Genomic DNA, 26,430 nt, shown 5'->3' on the forward strand with positions numbered 1-26,430 from the left:
GCAATGTTTTTAAGATGATGAGGCTCTCAACTTCTGTTTCACTTTGGTAAACAGTTATGCCCAAGGTTTTTTTTAATGTTTCTTTTGCTTTTGTTGGTAGTCTGGATTTCTTTGCATTATTAACTATAGTATTGAAAACCATACTTAAACCTGGTTAGCCTTTGTGATGTTACAGTGTATTATTTATAACATAGGGCAAAGCTCTTCAATCTTTCTGAATATCTTACTTATATATTGGTTTAAATACCAGAAGAGCATTGTTTGTGAGATTTAATGGATAAAATTGCACAAATACACAAAATTAGTTGTTATATTGAGACTTTTGTACCAGCCTTTTAATCATAATAGTTTTAAATAAAAGTAGCACTAAGTAGTAGGAATTCACTTTGTTGTAATTCTTTTCTCTTACAGTGAAGAGGTCTGTATTTTGTCTGCATCTGGCACAGCAGCTGTACTGAACCCTAGGTTTCTTCAGGATGGCACCATGGAAGGCTGTTTGGAACAAAGGTTGTCATGGCAGCCTGGCTTCTTTTCCATAGGGTCAGAGAAGGGAGAGGTTGATTTTTTTCCTCAGAGCCAAGATAGTTCTTCTCTATTAGGGTAGGTTACAGAGTTACAGTGCAGGATGCGGGACCAACCACTTTACTGCTTTTCACTAACAACAACAACAACAGAAGTAATGGAACTCTGCACCAAATTAGATATTCTTTTTTTATTTCTAACAGTCTGAATAAGGTAACACATTTGACTACTAACCACAGATCATAATTCAGTTTTTTTTTCTTTGTTGCTCTTCAGGTATCTTTCTGAACTTTATAGCACTCTACAAAAAATGACACATGTATGATAAATTACATAAGCCAAAAACTGCAGTGGCTGTAATATGTGTATATATGCTTTATCTATACTATTTAAGAGCTGTATGGGACCTAAAATAGCTTGATTGTAAACCAAAGCTGGTGCCAGACTTTTGTAAAAGGATATATGTTTTAATTAAGTTAATGAACAAAATCACAAAACTGAAGGAAAACCATGAAGTTTCCCTTTGTTTCTGTTCTTGTAAATAAAATTTGAAGAATGAGTGTTGACAAACAGTTATTTTTGCAACAAATAATGCATATTGGCAATTTGTTAATGTGTTTGTCAGGATAGTCATCAAATATCTCAAGGAATTACTGTAGTCATAAATAAGGCTATTTATTACACCTTAGCACTTAGCATTCCGTTTTCCATGAATAACCTGTCCACCATAGTATTATTTATCATTATTTTATTTTGTTAGCAGGAGGCCATTATCTTCTTGTATAAATAGACTTTTGAAAACTGTAGCCAGAAAAAAAAAAAATTTCTATATTCATTATATGATGGAGAGAAAAAATTATCATGTTCATAATATGAAGAAAATTGCATTTTTACCAAAATACGTATTTTTTGATGCTACTAAAAGTTTTGGGATAGATTAGAAATGCCAAAGGAAGGTAAAACAACTAAACAGACAAAGCCTGTGTTTGACACAAAATATACTTGCCGAAGTCTATAATAACTAATGTTCCAAATCTGTCAGATTTGCTTAAGCATCTCTTCAAAATTCACTGAGAAGGATTGTTTATGCAAAGCAGAATAAATTTGCAGTAATGCAGTTAGCCTATGCTTTCCTTGTTCATATTTTTGCAGTAGTTATTCCTAGATATTTCATACGGAGGAGCAGGACTAAGTGTTCTAAGTGAATAACAATTTTTACCCAAAACCTTATATTAGGAAAAATCTTGCTATTCTTCTTAAAATGTTAATATATATTGTGCTGCTTCTGAGTTAGGATAGTTGATTTGTTGTTTATGTTCTGCTCATTAGGTTTGTGTATGTTTTTGGACACAATCCATATAAAAGACCATTGTATTTGGTACCTCAAATTCTCTGTATAACTGTTGTACCATGACTACATTTAGAAATTGTAGTGCCTAAAGCCAGCTCAGTAATGTTTCAGGTTTATAGAAATTGCTGGTCATTGTATGTATCATTTTTTGATCCCTGTATAACAAGTTCAATGCAAGTTTTATTTATAGCATTTTTTTCTAGTAGCGTGCAGCCAAATTCTGTTCTTCTAATTTATAAAATGCAATACTTGTCACATTGGTATAAGGTTGCAGTGTATGATTTTTATAGGTATCTGTAGGTGTTGATACACATATGTGTATATTGATCATTGTTAATAACATGCAGATATTTTAAATATGTTCTCCATAATGTATTTTTAGGATTGAAGAAACTTCACCACCAGGTTGTGGATTTTGCCATATACCATATGATGAACTGAACATGCCATTCCCTGCTCACCTCACTTACTGTTACAACTGCAGAAAGCAAAAAGTTCCTGATGTTCTTTTCACCACAATTGATCTTCCTGTAGAGGCAATAGTTATTGGGAAGGGATGTCTTATTCAAGCCAGGTATCTATAAAAATGTTTACTTAGTCAAGTTTTGGAGATCTTTGAAAGAATTCCTCTTGCTAAAATTCAGCATGTCATGGAATCGTATCATAGAATCGTAGAATAGCTTTGGTTGGTAGGGATCTTAAAGATAATTTAGTTCCAACTCCCCTGTCACGGCCAGGGACACTTTCCACTACGTCAGGTTGCTCATCAAACCTTGATTAATGACAGTGTATTAAGGTACAGGAGGAAGAGGAGGACAGCCTTCTCCTCCCCCGGTTATATGTTGTGTCTGTTGATAGTCTGGTGACTTACTCAGGTTGATGGACGTTTGATGTGGTCATACAGCTATTGCGCAGCTACAGTTGGTACAAAAGCTATTGATGTCCATAACTGGGCAGGATCTCTATAGAATTGTTGGCTGTGTACAGCTTATGCTGTGGTATTTGAACTTGAAAAAGGGATAAGGTGGTTTACAGTGGGAAAGAAAGAGAGTTAGCTCTGTACACTGTGTATGGGTTTCTAACTACATGGATAAGTAACTGTTTGGATGGTCGGGCTGAGAGGTAGTGATGTATGGTTTGTAACTGGTCTGGGTGGCCATGACAAGTGTAATAGTCGGCAGTGGGATCTGTCCTGTTGAACAACTTCATGTTGTGAAGGGAATGATATACTGCATTCTCTTCAAGTTTGCCAGATACACAAAGATGAATGGCACACCAGACAATATGATACCTGTCCAGTTTTGCCCTGTGAGACTAGCATGTACACCAGAAAACTAGAGCAAGTTCACTGGTGGGTCACCAGAGTGGTAAGGAGCATCTGCCCAATTAAAAGAAATTGTGGGTGCTGGACTTGTTCAGTCCAGAGAGAGGAAGAATTTAGGGGGACCTCATAGCAGCCTGCCAGTATCTATTAGGAGGTTATGGAACATGTGCATAGCCAGGTCTGCATAGTGGGAAAGTGAGAGATTGGGCCTAAGCTGAAGCAAGAGAGATTCAGAGTGAATATAAGGAAGCACTACTTATCATGAGGGCAGTCATGTAGTGGAGATTTCTTAGGAGGTATGAAATCTCAGTCTTTGGTGATGAGACCTGAGCGTCATGGTCTGAGCTTAGGGTTAAGCTCTGAGCGTCATGGTCTGAGCTTAGGGTTACTTTCTGTGTTGCCTATTCTTATTGTTAATATAAATATGCAGTTTTCTATTAAAAATGGAAATCAGATCTTAGTTATTGAGACTCAGTGCCTCAGTCTGCCTTGATTTTCCTGATGAGAATTTAATGTTTTACAGGATTTTAAATTACATTGAAAAAGAAACTGATTGTATCAGGTTATATAACAAAAAAAAGAAGAAAAAAACAACCCTGTGATCACTTTCAGTCTTCAGTCCATTAAAACTGTTCATCTGCTGATGTCATGTACTGTTTCTTCTTATTGTCAGGTTATGCCGTCTAAAGAAGAAAGCTCAAGCTGAAGCAAATGCAACAGCTATCAGTAATCTCTTGCCATTTATGGAATATGAAGTGCACACCCAACTGATGAATAAACTGAAGCTGAGAGGAATGAATGCTCTATTTGGGCTGAGAATTCAGATCACTGTGGGTGAAAATATGCTGATGGGATTGGCAGTAAGTATGATTTGAATCTTTGAATTCTTTTGCTTTCTTACAGTATTTTTTCAGCACAAAAAGACATGCAGGTATTGTGGAATACAGAGTAATGTAACATTATAAACATGATAAAAGAGGTCATGGAAGGGAACAAGGTGTCAAATTGTTGACAATTCAGGACAGACTGTCTTTCAGCACCAAATAAAGAATTACAGAATCTCTTGAAACTCTGTTAAAGGACAAAATTATTAGAAAAGGGATGAGAGAAAAATAAATGGTTTAATGACATAAATTACAGAGAAATTACAGTGTTCTTCAAAGGTCATGTCAAAGAGATCCCTGTAGTTCAGGTTACATTAGAATTTCATTACAAGTAAGGTAAATAAAGTCTCAGTAAATCTTTTGGTTTGTTGCTAACAAAAGACAGGTCTGTTGCATCGTCTTTGGCACTGAAGAAGTAAATGATAGATCAGGAGTTTCTCACAGATAGTCATGAAGTGTTCACTAACAGTATTTTCTAACCTCATTCTGTCATGTGGGGTTAGAATAGTGAAGTATGCTGCTTCTTCCTGCATCAGTATGAGATGATGTTTAAGTAATATAGACTGGCTTGCATTTTCTTTTATCTGAACTGTTGATCTGTTTTCTGTAAATGAAAATGGGATTGTTACACCTTCAGTGATACTGCAAATGGTTTGGCCGAGTTTTAAATCTTTGCAGCCATCACTTGCCTAAGCAAAACATACCGCAACAGAGGTTTTAATTTATAGTTTATTTGAAATGCATAGGTAAGTTAAGGACTCCACGATGGAAAGAACCCATGAGAAAGAAAGGCTTTATTTAAAGGATAGTGTGGGGTGTTTGGGTTTTTTTTGTAAGTGAACAGAATAGAAAGATCACAGGAAGAGAGGATACTGTAATGTGCATGGTACGGTGCTGTATGCTATAGCATAAGCATCGTGGAAAACTTTATATGAAAATACTAGAAGTATATGTTTATGTAATTGTAACTTTTCTTAATGACTTTTTAAAAGTCTGCAACAGGTGTTTATCTAGCAGCTTTGCCAACACCTGGTGGTATTCAGATTGCTGGGAAGACTCCAAATGATGGCACCTATGAGCAGCATATATCTCACATGCAAAAGAAAATAAATGATACAATAGCAAAAAACAAAGAACTTTATGAGATTAATCCTCCAGTAAGTAAAGCTTTTATATTCTTAAAGCATTCTGAGTCAAACAGATATATACCATGTATGTCTATGAATTCTTACTGAGCTAATCATTCAGAACATAAGTTTTTTTTTTAATAGAGATACAGAGTCTTTTCACTATATTTTGTAAACCTACTGGAATTTTCAGATCTCTTAAGTCACATAACCAAATTGGTTTGTACTTATTTAGATTTATTTCTCAGTAAAATTATTTTCTGAATGTTCTGATTCTTGGAACTGTTAACATTGTTTATAGTTGAAATTATTTCTAAGCTACATAGAGCAATGTTAATTTGTATATCTTTTTTAGGAGCTACCTGAAGAAATCATTGGGTCTCCCATTCCAGAGCCAAGACAACGTTCCAGGTTATTAAGATCTCAGTCAGAAAGCTCTGATGAAGTTACAGAGCTAGACCTTTCACATGGGAAAAAGGATGCTTTTGTCTTGGAGGTGATGGATGTTTTCAGTACTCCTTTTCATATTTCTCTTTTTCTGAAATATATGTGAACATATGGAGTAAACTTTTCTCAGTTATCTCCAAAGGCAGTTGTTAAATTATATATAATTTTTTTGGGTTTTGTGTCAGTGGAAAATGTTAAGTATTGGAATTCCATTGTCTCTTATTCTAGCAATATCTGGAATAAAAGCTGATAAGAAATGCCCTTCTGTGTACTTCAAGCAGGAGTCATGACTCATCCAAAATTTAGATATATTTTTATAAGCATTGAGCTTCTGTATTGTCACACTTAATAGCAATGACTTATGTCTCATTGGAATAGGCAGAGAATGATCACGTCAGTATAATACAGACCTTATGATGAGAGCTGCAGTAGCCAAAGGTCCTCTAGCTGTTGTGTGGAACCTTCAGCATTTTCAGTTGCTTTTAAAATTTTTTTTTTATCATTTTTGTCTTGTACCTATTGCAGTTTCTGTGAGTTCTGTGCACATTGCTTTATTTTTAATACAGTTTAATTAAGGGAACTATTTTTCAAGTGTTAAGCATATCATAGGCTGCTAGCTAAGATTTATGAGTCTGGTTGATGGAATCCTTTTTTAAAATCTCAGCTTAATTGCCTGATAGAGATCTCTTGATGACAAAGTTCTTAAATTTTTCTGAGACTTAGGAGTGGAACAGCAACATGATTTTTAGCAATTACTCTTTTTCCCAGATTGATGATACAGATGCAATGGAAGATGTACATTCTTTGCTGACAGATGCTCCACCACCTTCTGGTAAAGTTAAAACAATATTTTTCTGATTCATATTGTAGGCTGCAAAATTGTAGAATCTTAGAATGGTTTTGGTTGGAAGTGACCTTAAAAATCATCCAATTGCCAATCCCCCTGCCACAGGCAGGAACACCTTCCACTAGAGCAGGTTGCTCAAAGCCCCAGGTTGTATGGGGCAAAATAGATGACAAACTTTAGACTGAATGGCTAAGTTGTTCAGGGTCATTGAAATTAGAAGTACAGAGAGACAAATGGTCTTTAAGTATTTGTAGCCGTGTAATCTGGCAGATTGGCGTTGTATTCCAAGACTGTTATTTAAGGTGAGCGATTTGCCCTTCCAGCACTCTTGTTCAACAAGTGCATTTATATTTTCCTTGTTTTGTGGCTGTGCCATACTATCACTTTAGGCATTTGGCTGTTTGCATTTTGAGTCTGTGTGTGCCTTCAGTGTTCATCGAATTTTGCATCAAGGTGTGTACTCATCCAAGAGCCAGCTTCTTACACATGGTTTCTTTCAGCCACTTTTTCCTTTCTCTAACATTCAGAAGAACAAGGAATCATTGCTGTACGTCAGTGTTCTTTGTGCTGTTTGTTGTCATATAGATATCTGTCTTACCCTCCTTGATGCAACTTCTGGCTCTGGATGTAGTTGTTCCTTATATGGAAGTTACTCAGTACATTTGGGTGTCCTTGTTGTCCCTCTCTTGTCTTTGTGAGTTTCCTTATGTTTCTTCTGAGCATGTATCAGTTCTCTTCCTAATAATCGTTACCAGTGTTTATCATTGAGTACTGTTGAGCTCAAAACTATCCTTGTCAGAGTTATCTAGTATTACCAGCAAATCTTTTATTCCTCATTGATTATGCTTTGTTAGGTCCTGCTGCAGTTGATTTTACTACCCTAAACTAAGGCCGTCGGCAGTCATTTCATATTACCCTCTTTGCAGATAATATCATGAATACATTGGAAGCATACAATCCTGAGTTACAGATGTCTCCACTGTGAAAATTGAAATTATCAAATGCTTTTTGATGTCCAAAGAAGATTGTATCAGTCAGATGCCTTTTGCCTACATGCTTGTAGACAACTTGTGAGCCGTGACTGTTATTCAGAAAAGTGGTGTCAGTTCCTTTGCAGTGTCTGTGTCTTATGCCTATGAACTCCATTTTCTGGAATATCTTGCATGGGCCAGTAATACAGATACCTGTACTAGGCAATTAGTAAGCCTGAGTCCCTACAGGGACCTCACTACCGAAGATGTCGGCTTCTGATGCTCTGAAAGAAAACCTATTAATATTTATACCTTCTGCAAGCTACTATGCAATTTCTTTTCTAGCTCATTTGGTGCATTTACGTAGGCCCTACCAGATTTTTCTCTTTTGTGGCCATTTAGCTGTATCTTTAGATTTTCAGCACTGCCTATTGGCTGCTTATGACTTTTCTTACCCTGCTGTTTGGTCATTATTCTTTTTTTATTTTTTTCTTTTTAAGTCTCTGTTTAGTAAGTGCTAGATAATTGCACTCATTCCCTAGGTGGTATCTTTAGAGCATCTCTATGCTCTCTGTCAAGAGATTAGCTTTTTAGCTTTTCTTACCACACCAAGTTTCCTCATTTGTACAGAGTTTGTCTATTAAAAACTAGGCAGAGCACTCGTGGATTTTAGATGTTCATTCTTCCTACAAGAATTCTTAAGTATGCCTTGATCAGAGCTAAAAAAACTTAATTGAATGCTGCTTCTTGCTCAGGACCAGCTAGTCAGGGGTTTCTTGTCCTGTGGTTTCTACAGGAGTGGTTGTCTGAGCTTCTCGGGGAGCTTGTTTCACCAAGGTAGTCTTGGCATAAACTGGGAATTACCCAGTCTCCATGTGGAGTAACTGTCACTGTTGCATGTGATGCAATCGTAGCTTCTTTCATGTTCCTCAACATGATGACATTGGTGGCCTTGCTTTTTGGCTGTTGAAGAAATATTTAGACTAAGAATTCTGCAGTGAATTAGTGTTTCAGAACTAAAGCTCCATCGTTCTTATCCACTTTTTTATTCACTGTAGTAAGAATAACAAAAAGTATGTGTTCCTTTTGTATGTGATATTGTATCCTTCAGATGTTATGTTTGTTTTTTGAATGTTGGTCTTATTTCTGGTATATTATTCAATATTGAAAAATACATGAGGGAAAATAGGTGCAAAATACCAAGTAAGATCACATATGTTTCTTTAAAAGTATTTTTGCATTTCAGTGAGGAACACAGATTTCCCCAAATATTTTCTTTACAGGTTTTTACAGTTGCAACACAGAAATTATGCCTGGTATAAATAACTGGACACCGGAAATTCAAGTAAGCCTATTAAAAGAAAATGATTTTTTTAAAATTTCAATTGTGTTGAAATATCCTGCAATACTTAAAATTTTAAATAAAAATAATATATATTAGAGACCATTAAATTTGAAAGAAATCAAAAAGATACTCGTGTGTTAGAAATAAAAGTAGTATTTTGGCAAGAAAAGTAGGATAGGAGGCACTGTTTCTTTGTGGGTTTTTTCAATGCAGTCATGTAACAGAGAACCTGGTACAAAAATACAAAAATTGGAAAATATTCACAGTAAATATGAACTTTAAGGGTTTGGGCATTTTTAAGAGCTTGGCTAAATTTTGACAGCTCTTAAAAGAAGCAAATTGTTGACTGTATTACTTAGTACGAAATAATAATATGATAACATTAATAGGCTAAGAAGAATTAGATAAAACCAATCTGGTAAGTAGAGAAAAATTCTATTCATGGTTAAGTTTTAAACACAGTGGTCATGTTTGGATGACACAATTCAGTCTCAGAGAGGATGAGTTAAAACAGATCTATTTAATGAGCTTTTGTGTCTGGTTGGCACAATGCAAGAATGCTTTGCAGAGGCACAGCTCAAAGCTGAAAAAAATATGACTGCACCAGCAGCATACTGTTAGGTTGGTGGGGTTGCCTGTGTACCTATATATGACATTCCATTATTGCCCACATGGTTGCACACAGTTAACATCATTTTTAAGAGGAGTTAAAAAAAATAAGGAGCTGGTAGAATGACTCCTTTATGACCCAACTGAAAATTTTGAGCATAGAATATTTCTGTCTTCCTTAATCACTTCTTTAATATATATTCATATGCATTAGTTCACAGAAAAATTTCCATACGTTTGTAGAATTTAATGAGCAATAAGCATTTCACTTGACTTACTATTTCTACAGTGTTTTTCCTTCCTTTCCATCCCTCTCCTTATCCCTCACTCTCTCCCTCACCATATTAAGCATTATTTGTCTGCTTTATGAATTTGTTTTGTTCTCAATATAACATAGAGGCACATACTGGGAAAAAACTAATGTGTTTGTTTCTAATTTAGATGTTCACAGCAGTAAGAGTATCCAGACTAAGCAATGTTAATCTAACAAATCAAGCTCTTAATAAGAACTTTAATGATCTCTGTGAGAATCTGTTGAAGGTAAGAATCTTATCTCAGATATTTGTTGAATTATTTAAATGGAAGTAAAGTAAAATCAGGCTATACTGAAAATAACATTTTCTTCATAATTACTTTTCTGAATTAGACTACAAAGTGTCTGTGATTAGCGTGTAAGTTGCTGTAAAGATAGATTTCTTGTAGTATATTGAGGATTTCCAAAGTTTTTAGTCTGAGTCTTTTGACTAGTAGCATACTGTAGAAACAGAAAGACTGTTACACAGGACATTGCATTTTACTTTGACATTTCATAGAATAGTAGAATGGTTTGGATTGGAAAGGACCTTAAAATCATCCAGTTCCAACCCCTGTGCCATGGGCAGGGATGCCTCACCATAGACCATATCTCCCAAGGCTCTGTCCAACCTGGACTTGAGCACTGCCAGGGATGGAGCATTTACCACTTCTTTGGGCAACCTGTTCCAATGCCTCACCGTCCTCACAGTAAACAATTTCTTCCATATACCTAACCTGAACTTTCGCTGTTTAAGTTTAAACCCATTACCGATTGTCCTATTGCTACATTCCCTGGTAAGGAGTCCCTCTCCTGTATCCTTCTAAGCCCCCATCAGATCTTAAAAGTCTGCTATGAGGTTACCACGCAGCCTTCTGTTCTCCAGGCTGAACAGCTGCTATTTTCTCAGCCTGTCTTCATGTGGGAGGTGCTCAAGCCCCTGTATCCTCATGGCCCTCCTCGGGACTTTTCCATATCCGTGTTATGTTGAGGACACCAGAACTGCACACAGTACTCCAAGTGGGGTCTTACAAGAGCAGAGTAGAGGGGCAGGATCATCTCTTTCACCCCACCGGTCACGCTTCTTTTTATGCAGCTCAGGATACAGTTGGCTTTCTGGGCTGCAGGCACACACTGCTGGGTCATGTTAAGTTTCTCTTCAACCAGCACCCCCAAGTCCTTTTTCTCAGAGCTGCTCTCAATCCAGTCTCAGCCCAGCCTGCAGCTGTGCCTGGTATTGCCCCAACACAGGTACAGGACCTTACACTTTGCTTTGTTGAACTACATGAGGTTGGCATTGGCCCATCTCTCAAGCATGTCAGAGTCCGTCTGGATGGCATCCCTTCCCTCCACCGTATCAACCAAACCACACACCTTATTGTCATTGGCAAACTTGCTGAGGATGATCTCAATCCCACTGTCCATGTCACCAACAAAGGTGTTGAGCAGGATCAGTCTCAACACTGACCCCTGAGGGACACCATTCATTACCCATCTTCAGTTGGACATTGAGCCATTGACCTCAACACTGCTATGTCCTTATCCACTGGGTGATCCATCCATCAAATTTATGTCTCTCTGTTTTAGAGACAAGGATGTCTTGTGAGGCAGTGTTGAATGCTTTGCACAGGTCCAGTCACACTTCTGATTCCTCTTCAAGAACAGATTAGTGTGATTACATGATTTCTACTATGAAAGAGTTTAAATTAGTTTCTGAAACAAGCCATACATTTTTTTAGAGAAACACAAGTAATGTCTTGTCTTCAACAGAGCTTGTATTTTAAACTGCGATCTATGGTTCCCTGCTGCCTTTGTCATGTGAATTTTACAGTTGCTCTACCAGAGGATGAATTAGTTCAGGTGAGTTAACTGCTTCTTTTGAGTTTCAGCACATAAGCATGCCAGTTTTAGCCTTTAATGAACATTTGCTGCTCAGAGTAAGCTAAGCTAGGATTTGATTTACTCATATGCCTGATGAATTCTGAAGTAAAATTTAAAGGCATGTTAGGTGAAGAAAAAGGGACCTGTCGAGTTCACCAGTTTTGAGAATCACGGGGCTACGTGGTATTTCAGGAGCACAGTGCATCTTAAGAGTGTGTATCTTTTTAGTTGGATAGTAAACAAAAAGACCTCACTAGATACCCATTAAAAGGTGTTATTACAGATATACAAGAATATGACAGACTGCTTTGCTAAATATGCTTTCGTTATGGTTTGGGTTTTGGTTTTGTTTTTGGTTATTTTTTTTTTTTTGCTGCTTCAAGCTGATGTGATATACCATTTTTAAAGAAAATGTTTTCTTTAGAAGTACAGCATTCTTGTGTTCAGTTAAACATCTCTTTCTCTTTTACAAATAAAATGATAATGAGCTTTTATGATTCTTTTTTATGTCCCTTCACCAAGAAAGAATGAAAGAATTTATGAATTAAATCATAAATGGGGGACAAACACTGTCAGGTGTGTGTTCTAACAATGGACTTTAGTATTACCTTTTATGCTATCCTGTGAAGGGTTTTTAGTATGTCTGCTTAGATGACCTTTTTCCTCTATTATTTTTCTATGTATAAAGCTGGCTTGTTTGCAAAATTGTTTTTGCAGATTGCATGAGAGGTAAAGTTACCTAACATGTCATATATTTCTGATTTTCAGATTGCAGTCACAGCTGTTGCAATTACATATGACAAAACCCAAGCATTACAAACCAACAAAGGCCCTACAGAAAAATCACAGCAAAGAGGTAAGTGTTGAGGCCTGTAAAGATAAGAGATAATGTTCGTTCTTTTTTTTTCCCCCGGTACCTAATGAGTTTGCATTTTAATTTCAATTACATATACACATTTTTAGAGTGATGTACAGTAAAATCATAAAGTTATAACACAGAGATTTTTTAGAGTTCATAAATGTGACCTCCAGTAGGATGAATGATATATGAAGTATTCCATAATTGCTTTATGTAGTTAACAAACATATAGTAACATGAACAAAAGCTAAGTATTGCCTTATTCCATGCACCATCCTTCTTTGAATCATTTTTCTCTAAAGAATTAGTGTAACAGATGATGACATTCCCATTGTATTTTGAAACATGTGGTACAAGTCATTAGAGAATACTTGTTCTGTTAAGTAGCAAATTTTGTCCTTACTTCAGGAAGGCAGAAAATAAATTATTCATAATGCTTCAGAAAACCTCCCTAGAACCCTTAAGTAGGTCAGTAATATTTTTGGAGATCAGTGAAGCATATAGCATTATGGAGGGAGTAGAAGAGACTGCTGCAAGCTGCATATGTCATCTTGCTAATGAAGCACCATCTTAAGCTAGAAATGTATGTATGCAATCTGGGTACCAGAATTTAGACAGAACTTGAAGATACTCCATTCTGAAGAATGGAATTAGGTAGTTAGAGCCATATGTTTCTAAAACATTAGTTATACCTTACTTCAATAGTAACAGTAAATTTTCTTTTATATGAAATAAATTGCTACTATCTAATATATTGTTAACTAGGCTCCAACTACAGATTCAAACCTAAAATGCATGAGTTGACATAAATTTTTTTCTGAAAAGACTAAATCAAATTCTCTTTACTGCAACATGAGTTCTGTTCAGTTTTGCAGCTGGATTTATTGTCAGACATGTAACTGTCCAGGGCTGCATCACTGTAGGCATATGTTGAGAAAATTTGTTCTGATCAGACCTTGAATAAATTGAATCTGGAGTGCTTACTATTAGTAGCAAATCTTATTTTGGGGATTAATTATCAATTGGGTATGTTTTCTTTGTTGAAGCATCTACAGACAATGAAGAACAGCTGCAGTTTCCATTGGAACTTTGCTCTGATGCCCTTGCTTCTCAACCATTCTCACCATCTAAAGGTCTGTTAAATGGCAGAGTGCTGAACTATTGTTTTCTACTGATTCTGAGTTCTGATTTTTCATTGTTGCAGTAGCTTTAAAATATCTGTACTGTTACATGCTTTAAATATTCTTTATTGCCTAAGAATAATAGATATGTTCATTCCTAAAGCTGAATTTTTTGTGGGTTACGTAAGATGGCTTGGAAAATCATTCTGTGTATGTTCTTTTGTAGATTACCTGTAGCTCCTCTGTCTTTGCGTTTAAAATGCATCAAAAATGCTGCAAGCCGCTGGGTGTTGCACGTCATTTGACTTAAAGAATTATAAATTATTTAATAATTAGGTTTGCCTCATACTGCTTTACTTCTGCAAATGGCCCATGTAAAAGAACTCCATGTATTGTCAGCCTCAGATAATTAATCTCATTGTTTTCATGGTGGGAATTACCTTATCTAGCAAACACTGCTTGTTCAGCTGAGCAAAATTGCATACTTTTTTTTTTCCGAAGTGAAAAGAGCCTAAACTTGCATAGTAAATAATTTGTGCAGTGTAGCTTGTTTTAGCTGTTAAAGCAGTCGCTTTATTTTACCTGTGATAGAGCTGCATTTCAGGAATGGTTGTCACAGTTCTCCTGTGATTGTATTAAAAATTAGGTGGTTATTCACTGAAATAATCTCTTTACTTCCTCTGCGTTGTTGGATTATCTGCCCACCAAAATAGCTAGTGATAGGCAATTTAGTATCTTGAGGATTATTGTAAATGTTCTTTTTAGTAAAGTATTACTGCTTCCTTTTTTGCCCTTTGCATAGGTTGCATGATGGAAAGTGCCTACCACATTTACTTGTATTTTCAAAGGCCAGTTTAATTTCAGCAATAATATTGCTTTGTATTTTTTTTATTTATTTTTACTTTTTGCGCATTTGTGTATCATTAACTTTTAATTGGTCACATTATGACGCTGTTAACCTTTGATTTTCTAAAAGAAGAGCTAGCCAGAAATTCCTGACTGGTGTCTTTTTCACTAGACTGTGCTACTTGTATAATGGGCACTGACCAGTAGAGGGTAGCCTCTTCACGTGTATCCCTTTTCCTGCTGTTCTTCACATTCCATGTTGGACTGTATGTAGCTTTAGAGGCTTTCAACTAGATAATTATTTATTGTATTTATTATCTGTCATTTCCTCACAAGTGAACTCTATGTTTAATTGTATTTACCCAGTGGCTTATTTAATATGTTGATAACTTTTTCACATAATTACCTTGAGATTGTTATTTTAAAAATGTTTGTATACAACCTCATAGAGTAAGGACCTTTAATAAATGATCATATGGGAAGGCAGATTTAGCAAAGTTAGTTATTTATACTGATTTATTATATGTTATCAAAGTTCATCATATACTGTATATAAAAGAAGTTTTTCCTCATATTTTGCTCTAAAAATTTATTTTTATAAGAACAAAGCTGTTGTCCTGTACTACATGACTCTGCTCATATATTACCTGAATAGGATTAATTTTGTCTTATTAGAAGTCCTGGAGGGTGCAAGTTCTCACACAGGTATTCCTGCGGCTCAGAGAGGTGAGTTTACTTAATTTAGCCCTACGCCAGAACAGAATGAGCATTCTTGGGATATTGGTACACTCTTTTTGGATGTGTCTTAATCCAGGAAGTGTTTACTAGTTAACTGAGAATGCATGCTCTGGTGTGGCTTAATGATACAATAATATTTTGATGTGGTTTTTAATTACAAAAGTCAGATTTGTTAATAAGTGTTTCTCTGTCAGATACATTGATATCACTTTATCTGACAGAAAGTCCCTGAGAGAGAGCTTTTTTGCTTGTGTTAATTTGAAGTTAGCATGTGTTCCTACTGTTTCTTCAGGATAATGAAGAAACTGTGTTTACAAAAGCTTTTTGTTTTTCTTTTTTTTTAAGATATGCAAACACCTTTGCAACTAATAACAAAAGTCATAGCAGAAACAACTCTACTTCTCATTGTAATGGTAGGGGAGGGGAAAGGGTATTTTGAGAGGGAATGGTGGGGAAATGAGGACAGCATTTTGTAAGGAAAATTCATTTGTATTTAAAACTGAGGTGTTGTTTCAGCTTGTGACTCTTACCCTCATCACCAAAGGTTTTTCTTCAGTCTTTAGGTCAGATATTGATAAAGATAGTTAGGAAGTTTAAATCATGATCAGCAGCTCTTTGTCTTGAGGAAAAGAATAGCAATGAAAACTAAAATTAAACAAGGCTCAAATAAACTTTAAAAAGCCAAACTTAATACCTAATATGAGATTAAAATAAAAATCTAGTCTTAGTCGTTAATGACTGTATTTGCATGTTTTTTCAGTGATGAAGTCCCAGTCAGGCAGTTGGTTCACAGCTGGGACATCACCAGAAATCGGTACATTGGTTTGGACAAATCAAACCTATACAGTAACTTTTCCTTCAAACAGACCTGGAAAGGGATGTTTGTTCTCTCTCAGACACAGATAATTGCTTCCTCAAAAGGAGCATTGAGATGAGCAAGAGACATCATCCATATTTTTTTCTTTGTTTTTTCTTTTGTTTTTCTGTCTGTGTTTTCAGCAACGTCAGTTGATTACAGTTCCTTTGCAGACAGATGCAACAGCTGGATAGAGCTCATTAAACTGAAAGCTCAGACCATAAGGCGCGGATCAATTAAGACAAGTAGGCGGCTGTTTCTACCACGTTATGATAATCTGAGACATATCTCTGATTTCCCAGTGGTGAATAGTGGAGTTCCCTGCCCAGCAATAGTATTGCAGATCATGTGTAGAATGAATACCTGAGTGTGAAAACTGCCGACATTATTAATGTCTTTGTAAACTAATATAGGGTTTATAGTATCATAAAAAGCAAAATATAGTATTTCTGTTCACTTAGTAAAATTTAGTTATTGATAAATGTGTACGCCTACTAATTATATAACATACACTGCATGGATGTAGGTGTATGTATGATCTTGGAAAAAATTTGGTGAGAAACAGGAAGCAATCACCAAGGTGACAGTCAAGGCAATGGTCACTAAATTAGCAAGTGGTGAGTTATTTTTCAGTAGTTCTTTGGCCACAGGTCTGACTATCTTGCTTAAATTAGCAGAGATTAATATCTGTTTTAATGGAAAATGCTGCACTGGGGAAACACAACAACTTTCACACTTCCTGTAATTTGTTCCTCCAGCAGAATATGTATTCCAAAATGTTGGCACTTTTTTCTTTACCTTCACTTTATAACTGATTGTTGTATGTGCAGCTACTCGCCTCAATGTTTTCCTTTGCAGGAATGCCACTCTTCCAAATAAATTCCATTTCAGCTTTTTGTCTCCTTTTGCATGCACTGCATGATAATTTCCTTTCTCACATGGTATGGCTGAGCATCACAGGCAGCTGAATGTTGTCACCAAGCTATTTGGAAACCATAAAGAAGAATTTTTGTGTTTTGAAAAACAGTAATCAATCTTACTTGACACTTACTTGCTCTTCTTTTTTCCCATCTTTTTAGCTGCTTCACTTGATAAAGCAAGTCCATTGGCTGAGGGGTACTTACGGCACCGTTCTGTTCCATCATGCACCAATTCTACCGTCTCAGTTGTTAAGATGACACCTCTTTCTTTTCTACCTGGGGCAAAAATAACCAAATATCTTGGGATAATCAACATGTTTTTTATACGAGAAACCACTTCTTTGCGTGAGGTGAGCTGTGTATCAGGGATTAACACTTTTTGTTCATTTTAATAATCAGAGGCAAATATCTGAAGAGACTTGAGTCTGGGATATGGCACGGCAAGGGAATAGAGTTCTTGTCACTTGAGGGTGGGTGCTGAATGGGAAATAAGTTGCATTTGCTACTCTTGTTACAGAGCATGCAGGGCTGCTTTGTCTGTAGCAATCTTAGGAAAGGGCTACTGAACCATTGTTGTTGCTTTTGAATTTGAATATAATACTAAACCAGTGAGTTCTTAAATAGGACTATATAGAAAAAAATGTGCATTTGACCAACAACATTACTAGTTTGGATTATTTGAACCCTAACTGAGGTTAATTTTAAATGCTAAAATAATTCCATTCTTCTCTCATTGAGCAACCTCAATGGTGAACTTTCACAGAGCATTTCGATTTCAGAATTCATTGTTTAATACAAGATCTCCTGTATCATATATAATTGTTATGCTGATTATTAATGTTATATTCCATGCATTCTCAGTAAGGTCGCTCTGTGTGATGAACATCTAAAAAGCAAGCCATAGAGTATATAACTCCACAACCAGCTTAGGGGGTGTAGCTAGTGATACTCAAACAATGATTTCCAGTCTGGATCTGGACAATAGATCCTGTGAGCATGCCAAAATGCAAGACATGTTCTTATCCTTTTCATGTTCTTTTGGGAAGTAGCATCTTTCTGGTACAATTTCTGACCACAGAAATATAATGTACCTCTTACCTGGCTTGTCAGTGATGAAGTGTATGCTGTTTCTTGCTAATTACGGATTGATAAAATTCCAGAGCAGAAGTTAATAAAGATTATCAGCTCTCTAAAGAAACTTTGATCAAACATCTTGTTTCAGTCTTGCGAATTATGGCCTCTTTTAACTTAAGCAATTTATGTGAAAAGGACAGCATTTTCAAAAGGATGTATATGATACCATTAGGGAAGTGATTACATGACTCTTCTGTACTAGCTACAGCTTATGTGAATACAAATTAAATAGCTGATAAGCAAGCTTTGGTATTTATGATAGCAGAACTCGGCAATGGTATGTTCCTCAAGTATTTGATTCAACTCCTCCATGAAGTCAGGATGGTTGTAAAGTTTCTGCAATAGTGTCAGTGTGCTATTTCCAGTACCCAGGGCAGCTAATTTACATATAATATAGATGCATAGGCCAAGTCCCAGACCACTTTTAGTACCAGTTGCACAGTATTGCACTGAGGCTGTAACAAAGTCAAAACAGCAGTTGTCATATCTAACTCAAGCAACTTTCAGATTTTCATATTCTACAGAAAAATAATTAGCAGCGTTTGTGTTGCTTTATATTTTGCTTACAGTAGTTTACAGGATATTGAGGCCCTATGAATACTTTCATAATCTGGAGTATATACCAAACAGTGTGCTTCAAAAATTAATGAAAATTTTAAGTCAGATTTATCCATTACTCTTAGGTTTTGTTGTTTACAGGTGGATATTCATAATCTTTTGTTACCTGTTATAATCAAAATTTGTATTAGGTTTATAATATTACAGATTTTCTTTTTCTTCCCTGCTGTAATTGTTAAAACGCGTGGACAAAATCAAAATTCCACAAGGAATGACAAACTTGTATTGCAATTTTGATTTCGGGCTGCAGTTGACTTCATTCATGCTTTATGCTTGGATTGGTGAAATTATACTTGCCCTTTTGTTTAATTTTCATCCAAACTATGTTTTCTTATGTTTTTATGACTCTACTCAGGGTAGATGATACTTCTTCCAGCAGATATGAGGGCAGCCCATGTTTGTTGAAGTTCAGCTTAGCTAGCCTCTTCTTCTACCTGCTTCTTCCATTTCTGAAGTGGCATGCACACTTGTGGGATGTCTAGAGATCTTGCCTTTGATTTTCGTTTTGAAATTTTATAGAGGTTTTGAACCAACAGTGACCTCTGTTTGATCAGTTTCTCCATTTTTTTTTCTGTGGATTTTGTATTTTTTGGTCAGTTGCATGTTTATTGTGTGTTGGGTTTTTCCCCGCAATGCGGTTGCTCACATTCTTTGATAAGGATTATCTAGAAAAAACCCCATACTTAATTGTTTTCCTTCTCCTTTCACAGAAATTAAAATTATTCATCTTGTACCAAAGAAGTAAAAATCCCCCAAAAGCTCCATCAAGTCAAAAATCCTAATGAAACATGATGGTTAGACATTCTTTTGGGTTTCAGTGAAGGGAAAAACAATAGACCAGCTTGAATAGCTTGCTTGTCAAGTAGTTACTTTGTCCTTTGCTTACTTTGTATTTTGAGGGGTAATTTCTTTACTGAATGTTGAGAGCTACTGACAGATGAAGTTGCTGTGATGGCCACTTAAAAATAATTTCCAAGAAGTCTAAATCTCTTTTAATCCTTGGTAGAAATTTTTCTTTATCTGCTTCTCAGTTCTCAAAAAAAAACCCAAAAACGCACTATCCTCCTGATGGAAGAAGAAAAATTATTATTCAGCTGTCATTGAAGTATTAAATGCAGAGGCGTAGAAACGTCTGAAAAGTACACGTATGTGTAATATAGTGGCTGCAAAAAATGCCAGTCACAAATGAATAACCTTGTGATTATTTTCCTCAAACAGTAAGTTCCATTAGTCTGATGTTTCGCTGTGACCCGTTTAACAGCGAGTGGCTTTGAAGTTCTATACAGTTCTATACAATTTAGGATTCACTGAAATATTGAGCTGATAAAAGTGTTAGAAAAGTATCCAGCATCTTGTAGCTACAGCTAAAATAAAATGTAATTTTTCTTCTATTTCAGGAGGGTGGTGTCAGTGGTTTTCTCCATGCTTTTATTGCTGAAGTGTTTGCAATGGTGAGAGCTCACGTTGCAGCTTTAGGAGGGAATGCAGTTGTCTCCTACATAATGAAGCAGTGTGTTTTCATGGAGAATCCAAACAAAAATCAGGTAAATTATGATCTGAAATAACAGTGCTTGTTGTGATTAGTATGATGCAATTAAACATTTTATGTATTTGAAAAACAGTGACCCTGTTATATCTGCATAACACTTCTGGATCTTTCATCATAATGTTTCGTTAAAGAAGCTAAGAGTGTTCTTGAACATCTGAGTTAATACAAAATTATGAATATGCTTCATAAATACCCAAATAGGTAAAAATACTAAGTTTACTAAAATGAAGTAGATTATAGGAAATATTAAACAATTGTACTGAACTTTTTTAGCATCTGTGATGTTACAGTGTTAGGTTTTTTATCCTAACTCCATGTAAGAACACCTGGAGTTGCTGATATAAAATGCTCTATTTTGGACAAAAAGGGAAAACACTTAATTGGCAAAGACGACACCAGAATATGGTTGTTTTGTTACATGACGTATGTTCAAAACAGTAGCAAAAGGAAGTACAGCTATCCAGATATTTCATTTGTGGTGGTCTTATGAGAATCTGTCTACATGTTTGAGGGCACACAAATGAGTGAATACAAAAGAAAATATGGTAGAGATTGCCTCATTAATAAATTCTAGTAATTTGTCCTTCTCCTGATCTCTGACTCTTCTGTTATCTGTGTAGTATCTAGCAAATATAAGTAAACATAAAATATAAATAAAATGTATTGTTTCATGTTCAGTAACCATTTATTGTCTTTTCTTTTTCAGGCACAGTGTTTAATAAATGTCAGTGGTGATGCCGTCATCTTTGTACGTGAATCTGAGCTAGAAATGTTACCAGTCCAGCCTTCTACAGCTGTTTCTCAACCCACAAGTACAGGAGGAGATGTCACAACATGAAGACAGAAAAAATTAAATAATTTCTGCCAAATATAAAGATTATTTAAAATGTGGGAATGTTTAGGTTTGCATCTTCAAAACTGGTATCTACCCATGATGTTAATAGCCAAAATCTGAGACAATCACTATCCTTTGTCCTTTAACTTTATGTAACAGTCAAGGTAGCATATCATCAGGTATGCTGTCATGTATTTGTTGTAATTACAGGCACCTGTGAAACCTAGGAGCATGGATTGAAATAGTAAGCATCACATGGCATTGTGAAAGTGAACAAAAATTCTGTTGCATTTTTGAGCTGTTGAACAGGACCACGAGAAGCTATAATTCAGAACCATTTCTGAGTTTGCATATTGTATTAGCTGAGTTCCAGCTCTGTTTAAGAACTAAAAGATGAGTTGGGGTGGGTGGGAGATACTGAGAAGCCTGTGTTGGCAACCATTGCTGAAGGAACAAGAGAAAGAGGCAAAGAACATGTGAGCTGAAGCCTGAACGTGCATCATAGAGTGTGAGGAGGAAGAAGCAGCACCAAAACATTACAGTTTGAATTTCTTCACACTAAAAATATTTTTAAACTGTTTGTGAACTGCTGATTTGTTTTTCTAAAGATTATTGCTAAGCAGCAAATGTTTTGGGTGGGTGTTCTGGGTTTTTTTTGTTGTTCTTGGTTTTGTTTTTAGCAAGGTGCCAGACCATGATGCAGACTTCATAGTCATTCCTGTGGTTTAAAAAAAAGAACAAAAAGTTCTGAAGTGTGTTTGGTGCTATAATAAGATGTTCACTTCCACATTGACAAGACAAATCTTTTTTTAATATAAGATTCTGTGAAAGAATTGCCCTGAGGCTCATTTTCTTAAGGCATGATCTCTTGCAAGGATGACATGAAGAGTCTTCCAAAAGTCATTTGTACAAGAGGTAGTCTCCAGTCTCCTTTCCATTTAACAAGTTGGCAATGCCTTGTTAATAGGAGATTAATGTATGTTTGTGATGCTGCTTTCTGCAAGTTGAGGATTTTGTTGTTGGGTTTGTTTTTTTTTTCCCCGTACTGTAGCTGGGAAATAAGGGTACTGCAAAGAAAGGAAATTTGTCATTTCCATTGAGTGTCTGAAAGGTGGTGATGTTTGAAGATACAAAATGCAAACTTTGATTTGAAGATGCATTCTTACTTAATTCTGACAATACCATTCATGGAACTTGAACAAACATGTAAACTTGAATGTAAATATTCTGCTTGCAAAGGCATGATTATTTGTTAAAACTAATTATTTCACTGTAAATGAGCATGGAAATCATTCTTGCACATTAAATTTCTTTACAAAATTAATTGCCTTTTGATATGTGTAATAGTTAAATGTGTACGCAGGATACAAACTAAAGATGTCCCCCCCCATTCTCCTCAGAGGAACATTTTTGTATAGAAGTTACAACCTGATTATTTAAAATTTGTTATCATTATGTTTAAAATGCTTGAATTAGGTGCTTAGCAGAACATTTTATTCATCAATTAATTGTCTTTCTAAATTCTGTAGCAGTTGCAGCTAAAGCTGCCGTAAATTAAGTCACCGGTAAATAGTTGCATCTCTTGATTATTTTGCAAGGCAAATCTTGTTCCCTTTGGAGCTAATGGCAGAATATTAATAACTTCAGAAGGTCTTGGAGCTGACACAAGAAGCTGTTTTCAACAGAAGTGTTCAGCATGGAAATTATCTGTGAAGTAGCACATGAAAGTTGTGGTTCCTAAGCTATTTTTTTTTCTGTCCTTTGTTGTTTTGGTTTGGTGGTTTTTATTGGTAGCTTCTATGGAAGTATTAATGCCATCTTTTAATTTCTAGCTATTTAAAAGGTCACAGTATCTTCTAGTGTATTTCATTAGACATAGAGGATGAGCTTTCTCATCTAGAAAATTTTAATTCTTCTCTAATTATTATTCCAGAAATGACAAAGGTGTTTTTTAACTGTTACTAATTGGGATTTAGCTTTTCGCAATTGGTTCAGCTGGGTAAATTTAGTCATGCTAAATAGTTAGTCATGACTTACTAATATGCAGTTTTGATTGTGGGACAGTCATTGATGTTTCTGCTGAACTGGGAGCAGTTAATCAGTGATACCCTGCTCTTTACTCGAAAGGGACTTCCTAGTGTGGGGAAACACTTGTGGCTCAAACAAACATTGCTTTGTCAGGATTTTACACCGAGAACAGCTGTCTGGGGGTAGGAGCTAATGTAACTTGCTTGAACTGGTTTTGGCTGGGATTGAGTTAATTTTCTTTATAGCAGCTGGTATGGTGCTGTGTTTTGGAGTTGTGACCAAAACAAAGTTGTTAACACAGGGATGTTTTAGCTATTAATTGAAGAGTGCTTGCACAGCGTTAAGCTGACCCAGATTGACCTCTGCAATATCCCATACTGCAGAACACTGTGCTCAACAGTAAGCCTAGAGGTGCTTTTTGCATCACTTTTCTTTGTTTTGTCCTTTTATTAAACCATCTCAATGCATGAGCTTTCTCCCTATTGCCTTTTCAAGTATCTTACCCTTCCTGCTGGAAGGAAGAAGCAAGTGACCAGCTGTGTGGTGTCTGACTGCCCACCAGGGTTAACTCACAGCATTGCCGTTTTCTCTTGACTTGACGAATCCAAATGAGAGTGAAGTGAAAATAGTCCTGCTCCAATCTGCAGCCCTCAGAAAAACCGCTAAGCTTGTATCTAAAACCTTCACATCAATATTGTGAACAGATGGAGTGGTACCATCCTTCATTAGAAAGGAGTGGTAAAATCTGCTATGAAAGACCTCTTCTCCAGGCACTGCTTTACTTGGAGCAGTGAAGCTAGGTCTATGTCAGGCTTTCAGGTGACTGTGCTGTGTTCAGGACCTGAACATCCATCTCCTCTTGGAGAACAGCAACAAACTACGGAAGAGCATCTGCAGATGATGCTGGTGCTTGCTGCTTCTTTCCAGTTTATCCATCAATATTTTCAGAGCTCCATAGCGCTTGCTAAGTCAGCCAACTAGCTTGCAGGTGGGCAGGAATTAACTTGGAGGGAGATGCTGGCTTCATGGCTTCATGTCCCAACCAACATAGTGTTTTAGGAATGAATCTTCTGGAATAACATCCCTCTTTTTCTCATTCCTTTTTTGGGGTTGGTTTTTTTGTTGTTTTTTTTTTCTCAACTAGAAGCCTGTTTTTAGAGCTGATTGCAAAGTCCTCAGCTTGCTTTTTCCCCTCCTTGTTAGCCTTCAAGTTTATGAACTCCAATACGCACACGTGAAAAGTGCCAAGTGAGAGCAAATGTCCTCTAGAGAATGGTGTGAAATTAATTGTGGTTCCCCTCTCCCCCAGGTGGAATTGGAAGTTTTTTCTTGGTGTTTAGTTGGAATGAGAGTTTCCTTGGACATGAAACCTGAGGGTCTGGTTCACTTTTGTCAGACTGAAAGACACCTCTGCACCATACTTCCTAGAAACTGAGAGGCAAATACATGAAAATAAAAGCAAGACAGATGCAGGGAATTACAAACAGATGGGAAGAGTGAGATGTCAATAGCTGAAATTTCTGGAGAGCTCTCAGTTTGCTTTTGGTTTTCAGATAAGGACAGACAGAAGTTTTGATGAATGATCTGAGTGAGTAAGAGGAGTTTTCTTGGCAAGCCCATTATGAGCAACTGTGCTGCTGCAGCATCTGCAGATCTGCTGTCGCGCCTTGGGCTGTGTGGCAAGAGAAGTTTTCTTGCTATGCAGTATTTGTAGTATTGGTAGATAGGAGAAAGGTCAGTTTTGACTACTCTACAAGGCAGAAATGAAGTAAAAAAGGGTGAAGTGACTTGCCCTGTTTGCCAAAGAGTTCCAGGCCCTGGGAGCATCAGCAGGCCTTGCAGTCCCTCCTGGCCTCATCCCACCCTGTCTGTGGCCCAGGGCCCCATTTCAGTCCCTAGGGCAGGAGCCGCAACCCCTGTGATACAGCCGCAGGGCTGATCTCCAGCTCCCCTTGGCCCTGTCTGGCCATGGTCGCTTCTGTGCTGGGGCTGCCCCACTGTGCCCATCACTCCCTGTGGCCCTGAGCAGTAGCATGGTGCAGGGGTAATGACTGTTTCAGAATCTAGGCTGACGCAGTAGCTTAGGTATCAAGCTACCATTCATTTTTAAGCTTGTGTAAGTCATGACACGCCTGACACGCTGAAGTTTTCCAGTGGTAGGAAAGGACTTTGGCTTTCTGGGGGTCTTCCTTGCGCAGGCGAACTTTCTTCCCAGGTTTTCGAGAAGCCAGCTGTACAAACCCTGCCCAGTGTGGGAGCAAGCCGGGCTGCTGCTCCTCATCAGGTGACACTTTCCATTGGTATACCTTGAGTGTTTCACAAAATCGATTGGTATCATTTCTCCACTTTGCAGTTGCAGTAACTGAGATGTAGAAGATGAAGCAACATGCCAAGGTCATGCCTGAGGGCTGGTGGGAGAAGCAGGTCCTCTGCCAGGCATCAAGATGCTGTGCTTGTAAGTAGGGTGCAACAAGTGATGGTTGGCTGAAGACAGTTTTGTGTGGTGCTTCATCTGTTGGTGTTGTGCCTACAAGATGAATGTGTTGCCTGAAAAGCGATCCTCAGATTGCACCAATGTGGATGGAGTTAATAATGTTAGATAAGAATTTACTGTGTGTATCAGTCAATGGGCAATTTCCTGAGTAGGAGCTGAAGTCTGAAATAGTTGATTTAATTTTGGAAGCAGGAGTCACATTTCAGTTGACTTGCAGTTTTTTAACTTAAACATGCATATCCACATTAAATGATAAACATTTATTTTTGTTGCAAAAGGATTTCCATTATCATGTACAGAAATATCTCCTTACATTGTAGGGAGGATAGGAGCTAGTGTGATCCCAGTTCTGGTTTCACTGTAGGGAGGATAGGAGCTAGGGTGATTCCAGTTCTGGTTTCATTTTCTTAAAATCAGATGTCTACAACACTCTAATTAAGAAGAATCTTTGCCTGAAAACCTTGTGAGATTTTTGGAAATGGCGGAGTAATTAATTACAACCTTGTGAGCAGAATATTCAGCCCTGAAGAGCTCTTAAATTTTGAGGGAGTGCAACCACGCCTGGTAAGCTTTGAAGAGACACCATCATCTCTCAGCATGCACTCTAAAAGCCAGAGGAGTGAATGAAAGCACTCACAGACAGCAACCCTTCTTATTGCATCCCTTCTCTGACTGGGCTGTCTGTGCCCTCTCCCTGCCCAACACCATTAAGGGATCCTGCCCTGGGCTACCCCCTTCCTTCTCTCCTTGCCCTGTCCCTGGAGGGTTTGGTTAACCACAGGTTGGCAACACTGCACATACTTACCTTCTTATTTTGCTCTGCACAAAAGAG

General features: G+C 36.9%; 1 protein-coding gene across 23 annotated transcripts in view; it reads left to right on the plus strand.

Annotated features, from left to right (window-relative positions):
• The window catches only part of C2CD5 (C2 calcium dependent domain containing 5), a 60,487-nt gene extending 38,087 nt beyond the window's left edge, over positions 1 to 22,400 (plus strand). For 11 of the 23 annotated variants that reach the window (XM_062616839.1, XM_062616841.1, XM_062616829.1 and 8 more), the window contains 16 exons: positions 412 to 600; positions 2,256 to 2,447; positions 3,871 to 4,057; positions 5,074 to 5,238; positions 5,564 to 5,704; positions 6,424 to 6,487; positions 8,757 to 8,818; positions 9,869 to 9,967; positions 11,490 to 11,579; positions 12,369 to 12,456; positions 13,506 to 13,592; positions 15,102 to 15,152; positions 16,164 to 16,265; positions 17,100 to 17,290; positions 20,090 to 20,236; positions 20,948 to 22,400. In XM_062616839.1, coding sequence (XP_062472823.1) covers positions 412 to 600; positions 2,256 to 2,447; positions 3,871 to 4,057; positions 5,074 to 5,238; positions 5,564 to 5,704; positions 6,424 to 6,487; positions 8,757 to 8,818; positions 9,869 to 9,967; positions 11,490 to 11,579; positions 12,369 to 12,456; positions 13,506 to 13,592; positions 15,102 to 15,152; positions 16,164 to 16,265; positions 17,100 to 17,290; positions 20,090 to 20,236; positions 20,948 to 21,079 — 1,987 coding nt within the window. In that variant the 3' untranslated portion in view covers positions 21,080 to 22,400. Of the gene's footprint in view, positions 1 to 411; positions 601 to 2,255; positions 2,448 to 3,870; positions 4,058 to 5,073; positions 5,239 to 5,563; positions 5,705 to 6,423; positions 6,488 to 8,756; positions 8,819 to 9,868; positions 9,968 to 11,489; positions 11,580 to 12,368; positions 12,457 to 13,505; positions 13,593 to 15,101; positions 15,153 to 15,924; positions 15,979 to 16,163; positions 16,266 to 17,099; positions 17,291 to 20,089; positions 20,237 to 20,947 lie in introns of all 23 variants that reach the window. The other 12 variants (XM_062616845.1, XM_062616843.1, XM_062616847.1 and 9 more) reach the window with 5 other exon arrangements.
• Positions 22,401 to 26,430: the final 4,030 nt, after the last annotated feature.

The sequence above is a fragment of the Pezoporus occidentalis genome, unplaced genomic scaffold, assembly GCF_034315485.1.
Source record: "Pezoporus occidentalis ecotype Australia unplaced genomic scaffold, CSIRO_AGI_Poc_V1 ctg19, whole genome shotgun sequence".
NCBI classification, from domain to species: Eukaryota; Metazoa; Chordata; class Aves; order Psittaciformes; family Psittacidae; genus Pezoporus; species Pezoporus occidentalis.